Genomic DNA, 16,313 nt, shown 5'->3' on the forward strand with positions numbered 1-16,313 from the left:
AGAGCCAAATGGTTCTGGGTCGGGTTACGGATCTTATTAGAACCGACCCGTATAAATATATTTTATTTATAATTGATTTATGATTTCATTTATCAAACTTTTAATTTTCATTGTGTCTATTCTCATTTACCCATTTTTTCATCATTTCATTTTTTTTTAATCTCATTTCTCGTAAGTAAAATCTATCACGTGTCAACCACCGCTAGCCGTCTCCCCTTTGAACTTTACTTGTAGAAGTATTTTTAAATATTGTATCTTAATTTTAAGATTATTTTGTTAAAATATAGAAACAAAATATTATGAAAGTTAAAAAATATTTTTTTTTTTTTATGTTATCGGGTCTAGCGGGTCTGGCGGATCGGAACCGTTTAATTCGGGTATGGGTTAGGGCGGGTTTAGATCTAAGCTGAACCAGGTTGGGGTGGGTCTGGGTTTTATATATTTTCACGGGTCGGGTCTCGGGTTTAGACAAACCCAACCCAGAACCGACCCATTGCCATCTCTATTCGTGTGATCTTTCACATGCATATTACATTGTGTACGATGTTCGGGCATCGGGAAATAGCCTCACCAAAAAAACGATAATACTAATAATACTCGTCGTTCAGCCAGAACAAGCATAGCCTTCTTCCAATAACGGCACAACAGGCACTGCATAAGGCGACTCCCAATCCGCGTCAAAGATTTCTCGAAGCTGGTCAACAATGGCAATGTTATTCGTTCCAAATCCAACTCCTGCAGTCGCATAAAAATAATCCCACACGAGATTGCTCGTACCAATGTGGGCCCGTTTATCGCTCACAGCGTATTTCCCATGGTTGACTCTCGTGTACGCCGGATAAATATTTCCGGTGGCTGCGCCGCCAGCTGTGGAGGCAGCTCCGGTCAAATTATACCCCGGGACGAGGTAGTATTTAATCTCGATTTTCCCACCACATTTATTGGAACTTGACGAAGAGCAGAGATTGTTTGTGTAGAGAAGTGATTTTAGGTACTGGTCTGTGTTGTTGATGAAATGTGCCCAGTATGAAACGAGTAGTTTTACTTTCGCCTGCTTACTGTAGACGACCTATATAATTAATTAGAAATTAATTAAGATGATTAAAGATTGATCCCGTTCGTTGTTAATATCGATGTACCTCGGATATGGCTGACGATAGGGTTGACCAATATACTGTCGGGGAAGTGTACTGAGATTGACCGAGCCAATCCATTGTACTGATTCGAAGTGTAGCTCCGTTTCCGACAGATTTTATTGTGTCCACCCAACCTTGTTCGTCTGCCTGATGCTTGCTGAACGACAGCTGTGAAATAGACATATTCGACAAATTTAATCTTGCAAAAATCGAGCACGTTTTTGTTTTGGACAAACTATCTGAATTAAGGGTGGAAATCGAATCACATCGAAATTAATATTTGTGGAAAAAATCCTATTTTTTCGGAAGTGGAAAACTAATTCCGTAATAGGCATATTTCACGAATTTAATCTTAAGAAAATCAGGCACTCTTTCTTTGGATACACTATCTGAATTAGGGGTGGAAATGTGATGGATCAAATCAAATCGAAATTAACACTTGAGAAATAATTCCAATTCCGCTAAAAAAAAATCGAAAATTGGAAAGGAAAAACTTGTTCCAAAATCGAAATTTTTCGAATCGAAATCGGCAGAATTCGGAAATTCCAATTTTTTGGCCATATATAATACAAAATACATAATAACACTAATACCAAAAGAAATGGAATTTTTGGAAATATTTTTGGCAATTAAAATCAGGTCAGAAATCAGAGCCTAATATGTATTCCAAAATTCCGTTCCCCCAAAAAAACGGAAAAATCAGAAATCGGAACATTCAGGATTCCAAATGAAAAAACATTGTTCTAAAATCGGAAATTTGTGGACCAGAATCACGGAATTCGGAATTTCAGTTCCAATTTCCACCCCTAATCTGAATCCATCAAACATTGATACAATATTATCTAACTTAATCAAGAAACTGAAAAGGAAAATAGCTATAAAAAAAAATCACGGGTTAGATTAAAAACCTCCGGTGGAGCAAAAGACAGATAGCTCGATTGAGGCTGCGATGCTGAATAATTCCATCCAGGAGTTTCAACAGAAACACGAAACTTATCGGGATCTGAAAGCACAGGGTAGCCAGTTACATGCTTCACCTCCACATACTTAGGAAGCGGCGATCTGCAAGAAAAATAAAATCGACAATTCTCTTAATTTAACAACTAAAACTAGAAAACGACAAAAGAGTTCCGTAGTTATATACCTGCACCGTTCTTCTGGGAGTAGAAAATGTGACCAACACGGAACCTTCCGGATAATCTGCCATTGTTGATCCCAAATCGATTTCGTATAAGCAGAAGAGTTAAGATGGGCTAGTTTCCATAAGTTGTCGTAGTAAACTTTGACCTCCTCTGCAATTCTTGGACAGCCGACGAGATAAATCCCGACTTCCTTAACCTAAAACCCGTTCGATAAATTCGATCATTCGACTAAACAGTCATCCAAAAAAGTTACTACAGTTAGTAAACCGTAGTAGTTACATTACCTGAGTTAAAGATTTCCAATCGTTATTCGCGGACCCAATGTACACGTCTTTGTTATCTGATATCCAAACCTTGGCATGAACAATGCCCGATCCAAACCAGTCCTTAAGTAGTAAAGTTACATTCCTCACATTCGGCCTTCCCGAAGCGAGATTCGATGGTTCTTCGGTATAATCGGGGTAAACACCAGAGTGCTGTAAGAGTCTGACTACTAAAAATTAATTACCATTAAAATTCAAGAAACATATTACAGATGACTCTTACCTACCTTATACTAATGTTGCGATCAGCAGCGTTTTCCAACGCTCGATAAACTCGATTTCCGTTATTTGCCCCAAATTTGTTCATTTCTTCCTTCGAATAACCATAGTCCCCTGATTGGGGATTTTCTGGATGTGCCAACAATTGCCAGTATTGTGCAATTATATCGAGGCTTCGCGATGAATTTCCAGCTAGCCATCGAAATACGTCACCTTTTTTTTCAATTACATGAAACAATACAAGCAAGCATTATATACATGGGTAAATTACAACCACCCCTAAGGTATGGTCAAATTACGAAAAAAAACCCTCATGTTTGGGTAATTACAACCATCCCATTAACTATAAATCTTCTTACACATTCACCCTTGCGGTGTCAAATTTAGTGGAATCTTCTAAATTATATGAAATATTCTTAATTTTGTACCCGTTTTATCCCATTCGAGCTCCACAATTTAAAGCTCCACAATTTAAAGCAAGAAGTATTTTTTGGCTTGTATATATCAGATTTTGGTGCATCAAAAACTACATAATTGAGGGGTAATTGTAATAATCCAAACAGTAGGGATTTTTTCGTAATTTAACCGTAGCTCAAGGGGTGGTCGTAATTTACCCTTATATACATACTACAGTTTATATACATACTACAGTGATGAAATCTAGGGCTTTCCGCGGCAGGCAGAGCATCGATAAATTACCACGAAAATTAGGTTAATTGTGGAAAAATAAGATAAAATTGGGTTGTAGATTAGTGGCGTGGGTGGCTTACCGGTGGAGAGAACGCCGGGAACGAGGCGGAGGTGGGGCATGTCGGTGGGGATTGATTGAACCAGCCATGCTTTGCACTGTTCATCGCCGGAATTCTCGTCGGATGAAGAATCAACCGTTTTGGTTTGACCGGAGATCAAGAGAAAGCAGAAGGTGAGAGATAATCCGATTTGTGAAAAAGATTTCATCTTTTCCAAGAGAGTGTAGATAGTTTTGACTTTTGAAGAAATGATTCGTTGACGCTTTTTCTCGTTGACTTTTCTTGAATCTATGGCATATCTTTTCTTTTCTTTTTTTATTATTACAATCAGCCCTGAGGTAAGGTCTATTTACGAAAAAGCCCCTTGATGTTTGCATAATTTCATCCACATCCTTGAAAGTTATAAATTTCTTACATTAACACCCTTCTGTAAGGGGTGCAAGTAAGAAATTTACAAGCTGCAGGTGTTGGAGGTAACTTTTCAAAAAGATGGGTTTTTTCGTAATTTCGCCTATTTAGATTCGAAATGTTTTTATTTTGGATTAATGTTTTCAATTTGAGTTGCAAATGTTCTGATTTTCGATTTTTTTCAATTTTCTTTATCGTAATTGGAATGACATATATATATAATTTTGTATTATATAGATGATAGGTAGAATTTCTAAATTCCGCTGACTTCGAACAAAAAAAAGTTTCAATATTATTGGAACAAGTTTTGAATTCCAATTTGGGATATTTCCGAAATCCTTTACATCATAATCGGTACCATTTTTTCATTTTCGGAAAAAAAAGAAATTGAAGTTAAATCCGATAAGTCCGATTTCCACCTTATTCCACAAAGTATACATTACTTGTAAATATAAATTAAAATTAATTAATTTGCTAGTATTTCTCCTAAAATTTCACAAGAGTGACAACAGTACAATAACCAACAATACAATTTGAGATGAAACAACATGAGAAATATAATATAAGATAAGATAATTAATTAATATCCAGGAACATCAAATTGCTAATAATAAATAAAAACACTTCTCTACAACATAAAAAAAACATTTTCTTGACTGTGCAGACCAAACCCTCAAATCTACTGCCAATGAAAACCCTAATTCCCCACTTTACACTTACGAAATCGAGTGCCTCCTGTTTCTAGAAGATGAACCGGACGACTTTATCTCCCCTCGGAACATCGAAGTAGGGCTCTGCGAGCTTCCGGAAGTTTCCGAGCTTTTGTTCTCTCCATTTATTCCAAACCCTTTTCCCACAATCCACAGCTTGTCGAAAATTCTCCTCGAACGAGAAGGCAACAACTGGGGCCCGGATCCTCTGTTTTTATGACCTCTCTTTGAAAGCTTTCCGTTTTTGAGTATTTCATCTTCTTTTATCTTCACTTCGTCCATTTGTTTCCTCAATGATTTACGATTCTCTGGAGCCGTTTTCCCCCAGTTAGCTTCGCTGTTTCTAGAAGGAACCACCACGTCATTCTCGTTTTTTAGGGTTTGATGAGTAGCGGCTGCTGCTTTTACCTGCTCGAAGAATAGAACTTGAACCACCATACGAAGTGGTAGATGCTCGTTTTGTGCTGCATGCATGCATGCATCTGTTGTCAGTTTCTTCACGTCGATCAGCCCGCACAGGCTTTTCTTCTCCGATTTCGTTATACTTTTATGCTCCTGAAAAAAAATACAATTTTTTTTAATTTCATTTACTTCAACAATTATAAAAAAAAAATAAAAAAAATGATGTACCTTCAAATAGACGTCAATGGCAGTGTACAATCCATCATGAATAGGCCTAGCAGAATCGGGAATCGACTGCGACAGTTTAATAAAACTCGAGCTCGATAAATTCGGATCATTCGCAATAGCTGCAAGATAGCCATCGATAACTTTCCCTACTTTCATCCACGGCCCACTTCCTAAAACAAAGTCGCCGTCATTCTTACAATTCTTGCCTGAAATTTTCAAATCCACGTCACTCTTTTCATTCTCCACGAACCGATCCACGAGTAGCTGCACAAGGTCAATATCGTAAATACCCACCTGAGGAGGCCTAGCTGGAATCAAAAGATCCTCAACAGAAGCTTCGTCAAGTTTCAAACCGATACTCCGGATCAAATCTTCCCTCGAAGAATCGTCGGCTCCGATAAAAATCGCAACTTTAAGCAGCTTTAGCAAGAAACTACACGCGCAGCTTATACCCTTGTCTGAAGGCAATAAACAAATTATAGTCTCCACCAAACACTTGTTTCTTAGCACGTGAACTTCAGACAACAACACGTCCACAGAATCGGGCAGCCATCTTACTGCGTAAGTTTTTAGCGCCTCGCCGATTACAGCACCATCCATTCGGCCTTTCGATTTTATCGCCACCATAACTCTCTTGTATAGATCGATATCCAGCTCGCATATGTCTTCGACCCACCAATCTTTAGGACATTTTACACCGTTCGGAAGAATATTCTTGTCCAAAGATGCCAGCTTTCTGTTGTAAGTGTAGGACCACGTGATCAAAGTGGGGTCCACCGAGGTTTTTGATGCAATCGAATCGATGCATCGGCCGACGATCTTGAGATTTTCAGACCACGGAAGAAGGGATTTTGAGGTTTGCAGTACGATGATGGAATCTTTCCAGTTTCGTAAGATGCTTGAGTTGAGGAATATTTCGATTTTTAGAACGAGGTTTCCTCTCTCGATTTCTTCGGTCATTTCGAGATACTCCGCGGCGCAGCGTGCGGCGACTACGTTGTATGGATTGAGAGTTACTGTTATGCCGTAGCAGAATTTGGCACATATTTCGAATGCTTTGGGCCCACCTGGGAATTCCGCCAATGAGAGCACTTCGGGGGTTTCGCCGTTGGATTTTGATACGACTTTTTGTAGTTTGTTACTCTTGGACAAGAGTGGAAACTGCAAAAGGACGAATACGAATAGGACGCGTCATTAATTAAAGATAAAAATCAAACAATTGTAATAATTGAACTTGTAATACTTTCCTCCTCCTAAAAATAAGTGTTGTTTTAGGTAAATACAGATTACGAAATCTGTATGCAACGAACGTCCTTTTTAATGAGCTTAAACAATCAACGATAAAAGGGCAAAATAAGTAAAAAAAAAAATGTTTCGAAACAGAGGGAGTAGTTATTTTAGATGGAATTGCTGAAACATGAGGGAAAATTTCAGTTGTGTAAAAAATAACTGAAATTCAATGAGTTAATTGCATTATGCACCCCTATGTTTACTCTAATCGCTAAAAACTCCTCGTGTTACAAGTATTAGCAAAAACAACCCACGATTCAATTTTATTAACAAAATACCCCCGAAAAACGCATCATTTATAGTAGTCGAAAAAAATTGTCACCTTATGGAGATGAAACTTCACATCGCCAACATTTACGATAACATCGGTTGCCAATTCGGAGGATATGTACCTGAACAGAACAGTTCAATCAAGTTATACAAGGTATTTTACGAATAGAAGTTCCATTAAGGCGATATAAACATTAAAAATTAAAAATTAAAAATTAAAAAATCGAACTCTTAAGTCTTGAAGGAAAATGTTCGAACAAATAACCTTAAAATAAACTTCAATGCATGTGCAAGTTTACTACCTATCCTATAATAATCTCAAGATCAAAAGCTAATCTGAGTACACAAAAACGATAATCATCAAAAATGAAAAAAAAAAAAGCCGCTTAATTTTCTTTAAATAATTGAAATAAATCAATATTTAAAACCTTTAGATCATGTTGGGATTACACTTTACATTTACAATGGGCCCTTTTAATCATATAATAAATAATTTAATGGATAATTTGTGGAACTCAATTAACTATAGATTTACATCATTAGGGACTTTGTTTCAATAATAATTAATTACTCTACTAATTATATAGTGGACCATAAGTTATCAAGAAAATAACAACAACAAAAATCAAATTAATCCTGCAAGAAAAAGCATAATTTCCATATGAATACAGTGATACAAAACACAAAACAGTTCTAAAATTTCCTTCAGACAAGAACATAAAAAGACAACAAAATAACTACTACATGCAATAAAAAAAATTAAGAAAAAAAAAAAAAAAACTCCATACCTCACAGAGTTGCCATCAGTTTGAAAAGCATCAGGCTTTGAGCCCAACTTCATGAACTTCATCTTTCCCAAAAATTAAAAAAAAAAAAAAAAAAAACCCAAATTCTCAACTGTTACTCTTTTAGTACTTACACTATACTTACATCCAACTGCCAAGAAACTAATTTTTTTTCTGGTAAATAAATAAATAGGACAAAAGATTGAATCTTTACTTTAACCCCATCACTCTCTCACTTCCTCTGTAACAAGAATATACTCATATTTGGTCCACCAAACACCAATACAACCAGAACACAACAAAACCCAACAAAACCCCAGAAAACAAAATTTAAAAAAATAAAAGTAAATAATGCCTCGATTATCGAGCCGAACCGGGGCAGACTGCAGAGAGCGATTACGAACAAATTAAGAAGATGGGTTTTTGTTTTTTTCTCTATTGGTCCTTGTTGAAACAGTATTTGCTATTTCACCCACATTATATTAGTGAATTGATATGACTGCCATTAATATTGGGCAACCAACCCCACAATTAAAGGGGGTGACTTAAATCCAAGCCGCCTTTGCTATTACTCCTTCTGATTTTTTTTCCCTCCAAGATCTCTTCTTTAAGCTCGCTAATCTCAAGAACCCGTCTCTCTCACTCTCTCTTGTATGTATAAATGAGTGCGTGTATCGGTGTATGTATGTATATGTGTGTGTGTGTGTGTGTGTGTGTATGTGTGCTCTGAGAAATGGGACTGAATATTACTGAGTAAGTTGTCGTTCTGCTTTTTTTCTGAGTTCTTGCAGAGGACAGAGAGAACAGTATGTGTAGTGTGTTCGTGTGTGGAGTGGGGGTGGGGGGGTAGGGGGTAGGAGTAGGGGGGTGGGGGGTGGTGAACGGTGGGTACAGTGTAATGGTGTGGTGGATACCACTGTTTGACAGAGTGTAACAGTGATTACTGGGCAACTCTTTCTTTTTTGAAGCTTTATGCCGTTAATGCACGCCAAACTTTTTTCTTGGACGTTTTTGCCCCTGCTGCTTCTCTTTGCATTTTTTTTTTCTTTTAATAAAAATAATATTATTATTTTCATATATAAAATTAAACTTATTAAGCAATAATTTGAGTGTTTGGAGTTTGATACAAAATAAAAATAAAAATAAAAACTTGAAACATTCAGACCACTTAGTCATGAAATTAGTCAACCAAGGAATCCATTTAGTTTGACTTTTGAAATAGTACAATTCTAAATTATAACAAGTCTATGCCCATATGTCAACACAGCCCCCCTACACATTATTGATACTCTTTGACTGAAGACCAAAGTTAACTCAAACTCAAGCTCGTTTGACTAATTTAATGACAAAAAATTAGGGCAAATTACCGAAAAACCCCTGAGTTAATGTTAAATTACGTAAAAACCCTTATTCAGTTGGTAAATTTGTCACTGTAAGACACTGTAAGAGTCGAGGGTGGTTGTAATTTAACTTAACCTTATGGAGTGGTCGTAAATTGCCAAAAAAATTATGCGATCCACTTTTTTTTTTTCTTTGCGAACATAAATATAAGTGGCAATATACAGTAGAAACTCGATGAATCGCTAATCTTATTTAAATAATATGTTTTCTTGATCTCAACTCGAAGACGACGTGCCATAAATTATTTCTTGATCTCAACTCGAAGGCTTTGGAACTATAAGTAATGTTAAGCATTGATTAAGGGGGTTTGGGAAATTGTAATGAAGTAGCTAAATGGTGAAATTCAATCCTTGGACTAATATAGTTTAATACATCCAAATTAGACAGCATGGGCCATGTGATGATTGTAATAAAATTTGAAAATTGTGACAATCAGTTTAGCTATAAATTAAAAAAAGAATTTTATGTGAATTGGATTTATGCAACGTAAAGCCGTCTCCTTCTAGCGACTCACGTTCAGCTCGCCACATGTCACTTCCTACTACTCCCTTTATACTAGCCGAGATGTAGCGGAGCAGTGGACTATATCCACTTGAGTTACATGCCAGTGAACTGTATATGTTAAGTTCTTCATGGGCGAGCATGTGGCCCGCCTTGGTTCTTGTTATTCATTAGACTTTTGGCCCAATAAACTTAGTTTTGGGAGTTCGGCCCAATTCTACCAAAATGAACCCGTCACTGTAAAAATAAGGAAAATTAAAATTATGAAATCGATAATTCATTATATATTACTTATGATTAATTTATTGGGATTTACATATTTTGATTTGGAATTGCCAAGTAGTGTAAATAGGTAAATTAAATGCAATGAAACATTGCACAATTATTCACTGGTCCAGTATGATATTTGCAGCTCTCAAATTAAATGGTCCAGCCCCTTAAATGAATTCGAATTAATTGAATTGAATTTTCATTGTGGTCTTTTATAACAGAGAAATTCTTATCCTGTGGCCCTTTTCTTGGAAATAATTTAACAAGTGGTGAGAAATTCGTATATACTCGTTTGTAATTGTCAATAAAAGAAAAAATATATTATATTGGACCACATATTTGTACAATTAATAAAAAAATTAAAACACTAAATTATAATATATATTAATATGGGACAAAGGTGGCATTTTGGAAAAAGTTTGTTGAAATAAAAGGATAAGAAGGCAATTCATATGCATGCTAAAGTAAATTCAAAATGGTCCTATAGTGCATGGTAGCCATGTGGTATATTTGGTGGGGGACCTAAATTTGTATAAATATTTAATTTTGGGTACACATTACAATTTATGACTTTTGTACATTTGGACCATCCAATCTTTAAATAAATAAAAAAGCAAAATTGAATTTAAAAAAAAAAAAAAAAAGTAATATTCGAGGAGGCAATAATTGTATGAAAATAGGCGTGGGGATAAAACCATCATAGATTAATGATGATAAATAATAATGGGGTCCCAAATTTTATGATGGTAGCATATGATCTTTCTTTTTCTTTTCAATGTGGGTCCCATCTTTTATTTATTTACACCCAAACCCCTTTATTTTTTATTTTTTATTTTTTTAAATTGAAAATAAATAAATAACAGATTATGGGGCCGAATTTGGTTGTATTGATTTTGGGTTACAGCCAAAAAAGATACTCTCCAGGTTTTATGTGTATAAAGCTTGACATCATTTCTACCTACTACAAAAGGCCCATATTCCATTGTTGCCCCTCTATTTGCATGGTTGTCAAAAAATTTCTATTTATGATTTAAGTTACATTATTTGTTTCGATTTATACGATTTCTCGATTTAAATCGTTGAATCAATTGTAATTTTTTTTTTCAAATCGAGCGGTCGATGAATTGTTCGTCTGTTTCTTGGACATGATGTTCGATAGATGGCTCAGCTCATAGAGTTGATAAACAAATCAACTACTCTATATTTAATTCGAGATTGTTCGTTACAAGTTTGTTTGAGTTCGATTTAGTTAGACACGGACTCAAGCTTGATTAAAAAGAAAATAAATCATTGTACAAAATGTGGAAGCTAATCAAGCTTGATTTGTGTTCAGCTAGATTGAATATCGTTCGAACTCAACTCAATTGATTTATCGTCAAACCAAGCTCAAACACAGTTTTAAAAATTAAATAAAAATTCGAACAAATTTTACATACATTTATATATAGGGTTTCCTTTGGGTTGGGTATAATATGGGCTTGATTATGTGGTCATGTAAAATGATAAGGCCCACATCATATAAGATCATAATTACAATAATATATAAAATAAAAATGTTTAATTATTAATAAATACATGAAATAGTATATTATTTTAAACAAAGTATAACAATTGAAAAAAAGGGAATAATGTAAATAAAACCCAAATAAAGAAATACAACAACAAAAAAAAAAATATTCCTGTACGAGAGGAAGGAAGTATTATTCTTGAAAATAAATTATTTTTACAGAATAAACAAATAATAAATGTAAAAATAAATAAATTTGACAAAATGCAGCTAGTTGCTCTGCTGCTGTGTGTTTGACTTTCGGAGGTTTTGTTCATCAGATAGCAACTTCGCAAACCTATTGAATATACCATGACAATCATATTAATTATAACAATAACAAAATTAACAAATAAATAAAATTCAATTAATTAAATGAAATAATAATTTTACTTTTTCAATGTATCCTCATTTGTGCCTCCATTAGGAACAGGCTCATAATTGCCATTTTGCAGATTAACTCTGGAGAAGGGAGCCTTCAGTAAATTCTGACCGATGTTTATAAGCTCATTCAGATTCTGCTCTGTGGTAACGTCAACGGTGGAGGTTGACCCAGTCAACGTCTGATCCTGCACGTGTCATTTATTAAATTGTTAAGACAATTAATAATAATAATGTAAACGAAACTAACTAATTAATAAAAAAGAAAAAGAAAAAAAACATTAATTATTAGTTAGTACTTGGATACGGATATAATTATCCTGGGATTGAAGGGCCTGGAAAACGACGGATAAGAAGTAATCCACCATATCCTGATTAGCCTGAGAGAAGAAGTCGATAATAGGAGTTGAATTTTCATGAATTAACCAGTCGAGAATTCCCCATTTTGCCGCCATTTCTGCTGTGTATTTCTCTTCTTGTTTAGCAGAGCCTGTGCCCAGTGATATTACAAGTAATCTGCTGCAGTCGAATGGCTGAATGTTCACGAAATCTGGATTCTTTCTCATTATTTCCTTCGTCACTTCTCTTACTGCTACCAGTGTCTGCATGAATAATAGTAGGGGCATTTTTGTCATATTAAATATTCGACAATTTACCGACACACCTCTAAAGTAATGTTAAATTAAGCTTTAATATGTTTGAGTAATTACAACTACGTTCTCGACTATGTATTGTCTTACACGCTCATATATCCTTACGAATTACTACAATGTCTAAGAAAATACAAAATTGAGAGGGATAATTATAATTACCCCAAATAAGAGGGGTTTTTTTCTCGTAATTTTTTTTTCCAATGGGATACCCATAATTTGCGCAATAATATTTATCTCATTCCGGTTATCTATGGTATACATGAGACTATATAAAAAATTTAGTGGTATAAATCGGACAGATTGAATTATATTAAATACTTTCTTGAGAGAAATCCATTATTCTTTCTTGTGTTTGTGGAAGTGAAAACACTAATTCCAATTTCGTTTTAAAAAAAATGAACTGGAAAATTTGTTCCAAAATAAAAAAATTCGGATATGAATTGCCGGAAATCTTCGTACTTCCGGCCCCTAATACAAAACACATTATAATAAGTGTCATTTTCAGGGAGAAAAACAGAATTTTCAAAAATATGGTCGGAAATTAATGAAACTAAGATTTTAGCGGAATTTAATATTTATTCCAATTATGTAGTAAAAATATATATACATTAAAATCCAATTATGATAAATTATGTAGTCAGAGAAAAAAAAAGTACCGGGTTATTAGCAGCTACACCGCCATCAATAAGATTGAAGTCCCAAGATTTGCCGGAGGCATCAGCGTTTGTGAAATGATATGCCGGTAAATATGTCGGTGCCGCCGACGTGCCGATGCATATATCTGATAACAGTGCGTCCATATATCCCAAATTCTTTACCTGCATGCATATTTAACCATATGCAAATTAATATATGAGAGAGAGAGAGAGAGAGAGAGAGAGAGAGAGAGAGAGAGAGAGAGAGAGAGAGAGAGAGAGAGAGAGAGAGAGAGAGAGAGAGAGAGAGAGAGAGAGAGAGAGAGAGAGAGAGAGAGAGAGAGAGAGAGACCTCATAAGAAGAGAAGATAGTTGGCTGCATATTCTTGATATCAAAGGTGGGAATCACAACATTTGTTAGTGTCTGATTCAACCTAGTTTGCCCTAAATTATCCCTTATCAACTTGTGCAAGTACTTTCCATTGTACTTTGGCCCTCCTAATCTAGTCAGTAGGCTTCCGATTGATCCTATCCAACCCCTGTAATACATAATACGTAACAATAAAATTAATTTAGATATAAGTAAAACAAAAAAAAAAAAAAAAACTAGATATATTTTTTTTAAATTGAATTAATCGCGTACATCGACTGTGGGAATATTTTGGGCCCGTTCGTCACGTAAAACGGAGTAATATCTTTAGCAGCATACAATGGACGATTATTAGCATCCGGAACCGTCAGCATGCCTGTCACAAGCCCACCAGTACTTGCTCCCGCAATAACATCAAAGTAATCCGCAATTCGAGCATTTTCGCCATCCAGTATCTAATATAACATTATTAGGATCATAAGTTTTTAAAAATAAATGGCATAATTAAAATGCCGGAATATATATATATATATATATATATATATATATATATATATATATATATATATATATATATATATATATATATATATATATATATATATATATATATATATATATATATATATATATATAGAACGGATTTATATATACCTGGAGTTCGGATTCAAGAAATTCAAGAATCTTGGCGGGAATAATTCCACGGATGCCACCTCCATCGATGCTAAGAATGGTGATTAAATTTCCATTAGTTGGCGGAGGTTTGATCTTCTTGAACGAAGACGACGACGAAGAAGATGCCATAATTATTATTAATCGAGATAGTAATAATTGAAAGGAATGTCAAAGTCTTTAAATTAATTGAGATAATTTTGTTTGCTCCATTATATTTATATATAGTTGAAGGTATGTAAATCGAAATCGTGCTTCGCCACGCATCGAAGAAACTTTCCTGCAAAATTAAGTAAAAATGGTTAAATTAGAGTCAGTTTGGCAAATTTTAATTGCAAAAGAATGTTGACCAAGGCCGAGTTTCCATTGACTTAGTTAATTAAGATAAACATATATAAGAGTTGCACTAATCCGTTTTAATTAATTAATTAATTACGTAGTGCATAAGCAAGAGGTAGGCAACTACTTACAGAGAAGCCATATATATATATATATATATATATATATATATATATATATATATATATATATATATATATATATATATATATATATATATATATATATATATAGATAGCATCTATCCTTAAAATTTATACTAATTACTACACGAGATTACATTAATACATGTAGGGTTTTGTTTTATTATTTTATGAGGAAAATACAAATTAATAATGTTACCCCTCAACTTTTAATTTTCTTGCTACTCTTGTATTGTATACAAATACAAGCCCTGTACGTTTGAATGCAATTTTAATATATATATATATATATATATATATATATATATATATATATATATATATATATATATATATATATATATATATATATATATATAAGCCCTATACGTATACTTGTATTATCTTTTTTTTTTTTCCACTGTAATTTGAATTAATTAAGGCTTTCAAAATTATAGGACTGCCAAACCTTAATAATAATAGGCACTACTTTGATGTTATTTTAATTTTTTTATTTTTATTTTCTTTCGTTTTTTCGAGAATTAACTATAAAATTATTGTAAACAACTACAAAATCATCAAGAGATTTACCAAAATTGAAAATCAGTACATATTATCGGAATCAACTACAAAAAAAAAAAAAAAATCAAAAATTAGCTAAAATATTATTGAGATCAACTACAACAAATAGCATAATTCAAAATCAACTAAAACAAATAGTATAATTCGAAAACAATTAAACAACTAGGGTTACTTTGAATGGGCGTGGGGGCAATATGGACATGACAATTAATAATTTAATAAAAACATAATATTATATTATCAATTAGGGTTAACTGCAAAAAATCCCCTAAACTTTAGACTTTTTTGCGCTTTACCCCCTGAACGAAAAAAAGTTGCACGGGCATACCTGAACTTGTCAAATTGTTGCACAGACGAATAAAAAGTCTATTTATAGCCAAATTTCTACCTGAATTGTGCACGTGCAACTCACACGTAAAAATAGAGGGGCAATTTCGCCAACTCACACATTTTTTATAAAAAAAATGAAAAAGAATTAAGAAATTGGCACCCATCATCTTCTTCTTCTTTTCCTCTTGCTTCACCACGGGAGAAAAAAAAAACCTACCCAAGAAAAGACAATCTACAGCTAATCTGTGACTGAGTAAATCCAATTTCAATTCAACACGATCAATTCAAGGAAGAAATTATCCAAATCAAACACAATTGACACTGGGCTAATTATATCCTCATCGCTCTCTGATTTCATCATCAACAAAATCGGTTCTTGATAAGTGGGTGGGCTAATTCTCAGTTCAAGATTCAAATCGGGGCACCGTTCTTTAATAATAATATTAACCGGGCTGCTGATCATTTTCTCTTCTTTTCCGACGATCAAACCACCATCGCCGCCGCCGCCACAGCCGCTCATATATTTCCGATCTTCTTCCTTAGAACTTGCAGTACCGGAAAATGAAATATTATGATTAATAATTGCGGGATTATGATTGATTGGTCTGTGAGTAGTGGGGTCAATACCCCTGCTCAAAAGCTTTCTTCTGATAATGAGTTCGTCTTCTTCTTCGGTGAAGCTGCCACGTTTGAGGTCCGGCCTGAGGCAGCAACTCTTACCGCAGCGGAGGAGTCCGGCGGATTTGGGCAGCGACCACCAGCATCCCTCGCTACTCCACGCGCCTTTGTTTGTGTGAGCTTTCTCACAGCAAGGAGATCTTCCCATTCTCGAACGATTGAACGATGCGG

At 34.5% G+C, this 16,313-nt stretch overlaps 3 protein-coding genes and 1 pseudogene across 3 annotated transcripts; all 4 read right to left on the bottom strand.

Moving 5' to 3' along the window:
• Window positions 1–402: 402 nt before the first annotated feature.
• LOC105975373 (uncharacterized) lies at window positions 403–3,847 on the bottom strand. The gene is made up of 7 exons (XM_013000568.2): window positions 3,591–3,847; window positions 2,829–3,033; window positions 2,563–2,764; window positions 2,281–2,474; window positions 2,045–2,198; window positions 1,140–1,304; window positions 403–1,069 (listed from the first exon to the last, which is right to left on the bottom strand). The coding sequence occupies exons 1-7, from the start codon at window positions 3,775–3,777 to the stop codon at window positions 605–607; spliced, it is 1,572 nt and encodes a 523-aa protein (XP_012856022.2). The 5' UTR covers window positions 3,778–3,847; the 3' UTR covers window positions 403–604.
• Window positions 3,848–4,439: 592 nt separating this feature from the next.
• ENP (Phototropic-responsive NPH3 family protein) lies at window positions 4,440–8,611 on the bottom strand. The gene is made up of 4 exons (XM_013000505.2): window positions 7,666–8,611; window positions 6,930–6,999; window positions 5,318–6,478; window positions 4,440–5,242 (listed from the first exon to the last, which is right to left on the bottom strand). The coding sequence occupies exons 1-4, from the start codon at window positions 7,725–7,727 to the stop codon at window positions 4,694–4,696; spliced, it is 1,842 nt and encodes a 613-aa protein (XP_012855959.2). The 5' UTR covers window positions 7,728–8,611; the 3' UTR covers window positions 4,440–4,693.
• Window positions 8,612–11,383: 2,772 nt separating this feature from the next.
• LOC105975165 (patatin-like protein 3) lies at window positions 11,384–14,354 on the bottom strand. The gene is made up of 7 exons (XM_088820833.1): window positions 14,074–14,354; window positions 13,693–13,874; window positions 13,402–13,588; window positions 13,071–13,232; window positions 12,061–12,363; window positions 11,774–11,949; window positions 11,384–11,678 (listed from the first exon to the last, which is right to left on the bottom strand). The coding sequence occupies exons 1-7, from the start codon at window positions 14,221–14,223 to the stop codon at window positions 11,612–11,614; spliced, it is 1,227 nt and encodes a 408-aa protein (XP_088676959.1). The 5' UTR covers window positions 14,224–14,354; the 3' UTR covers window positions 11,384–11,611.
• Window positions 14,355–15,729: 1,375 nt separating this feature from the next.
• On the bottom strand, window positions 15,730–16,290 carry LOC148772549 (myb-related protein 308 pseudogene; annotated as a pseudogene).
• Window positions 16,291–16,313: the final 23 nt, after the last annotated feature.

Source organism: Erythranthe guttata, chromosome 1 (assembly GCF_056151865.1).
Source record: "Erythranthe guttata isolate IM_541 chromosome 1, IM_541, whole genome shotgun sequence".
Taxonomy (NCBI): Eukaryota; Viridiplantae; Streptophyta; class Magnoliopsida; order Lamiales; family Phrymaceae; genus Erythranthe; species Erythranthe guttata.

Excerpts from the sequence above, each read along its gene's own strand:
- LOC105975165 (XM_088820833.1), bottom strand. The coding sequence starts at position 14,223 with ATGGCATCTTCTTCGTCGTCGTCTTCGTTCAAGAAGATCAAACCTCCG. Across the intron at positions 13,233-13,401 it reads CTATCTTCTCTTCTTATGAG|GTAAAGAATTTGGGATATAT; the intron begins GTCTCTCTCTCT and ends ATATGCATGCAG. Across the intron at positions 11,679-11,773 it reads AATGAGGATACATTGAAAAA|GTTTGCGAAGTTGCTATCTG; the intron begins GTAAAATTATTA and ends TATATTCAATAG.
- ENP (XM_013000505.2), bottom strand. The coding sequence starts at position 7,727 with ATGAAGTTCATGAAGTTGGGCTCAAAGCCTGATGCTTTTCAAACTGAT. Across the intron at positions 6,479-6,929 it reads TGAAGTTTCATCTCCATAAG|TTTCCACTCTTGTCCAAGAG; the intron begins GTGACAATTTTT and ends GTCCTTTTGCAG. Across the intron at positions 5,243-5,317 it reads CCATTGACGTCTATTTGAAG|GAGCATAAAAGTATAACGAA; the intron begins GTACATCATTTT and ends ATTTTTTTTCAG.
- LOC105975373 (XM_013000568.2), bottom strand. The coding sequence starts at position 3,777 with ATGAAATCTTTTTCACAAATCGGATTATCTCTCACCTTCTGCTTTCTC. Across the intron at positions 2,475-2,562 it reads ATTGGAAATCTTTAACTCAG|GTTAAGGAAGTCGGGATTTA; the intron begins GTAATGTAACTA and ends AACGGGTTTTAG. Across the intron at positions 2,199-2,280 it reads CTCCCAGAAGAACGGTGCAG|ATCGCCGCTTCCTAAGTATG; the intron begins GTATATAACTAC and ends TTTTTCTTGCAG.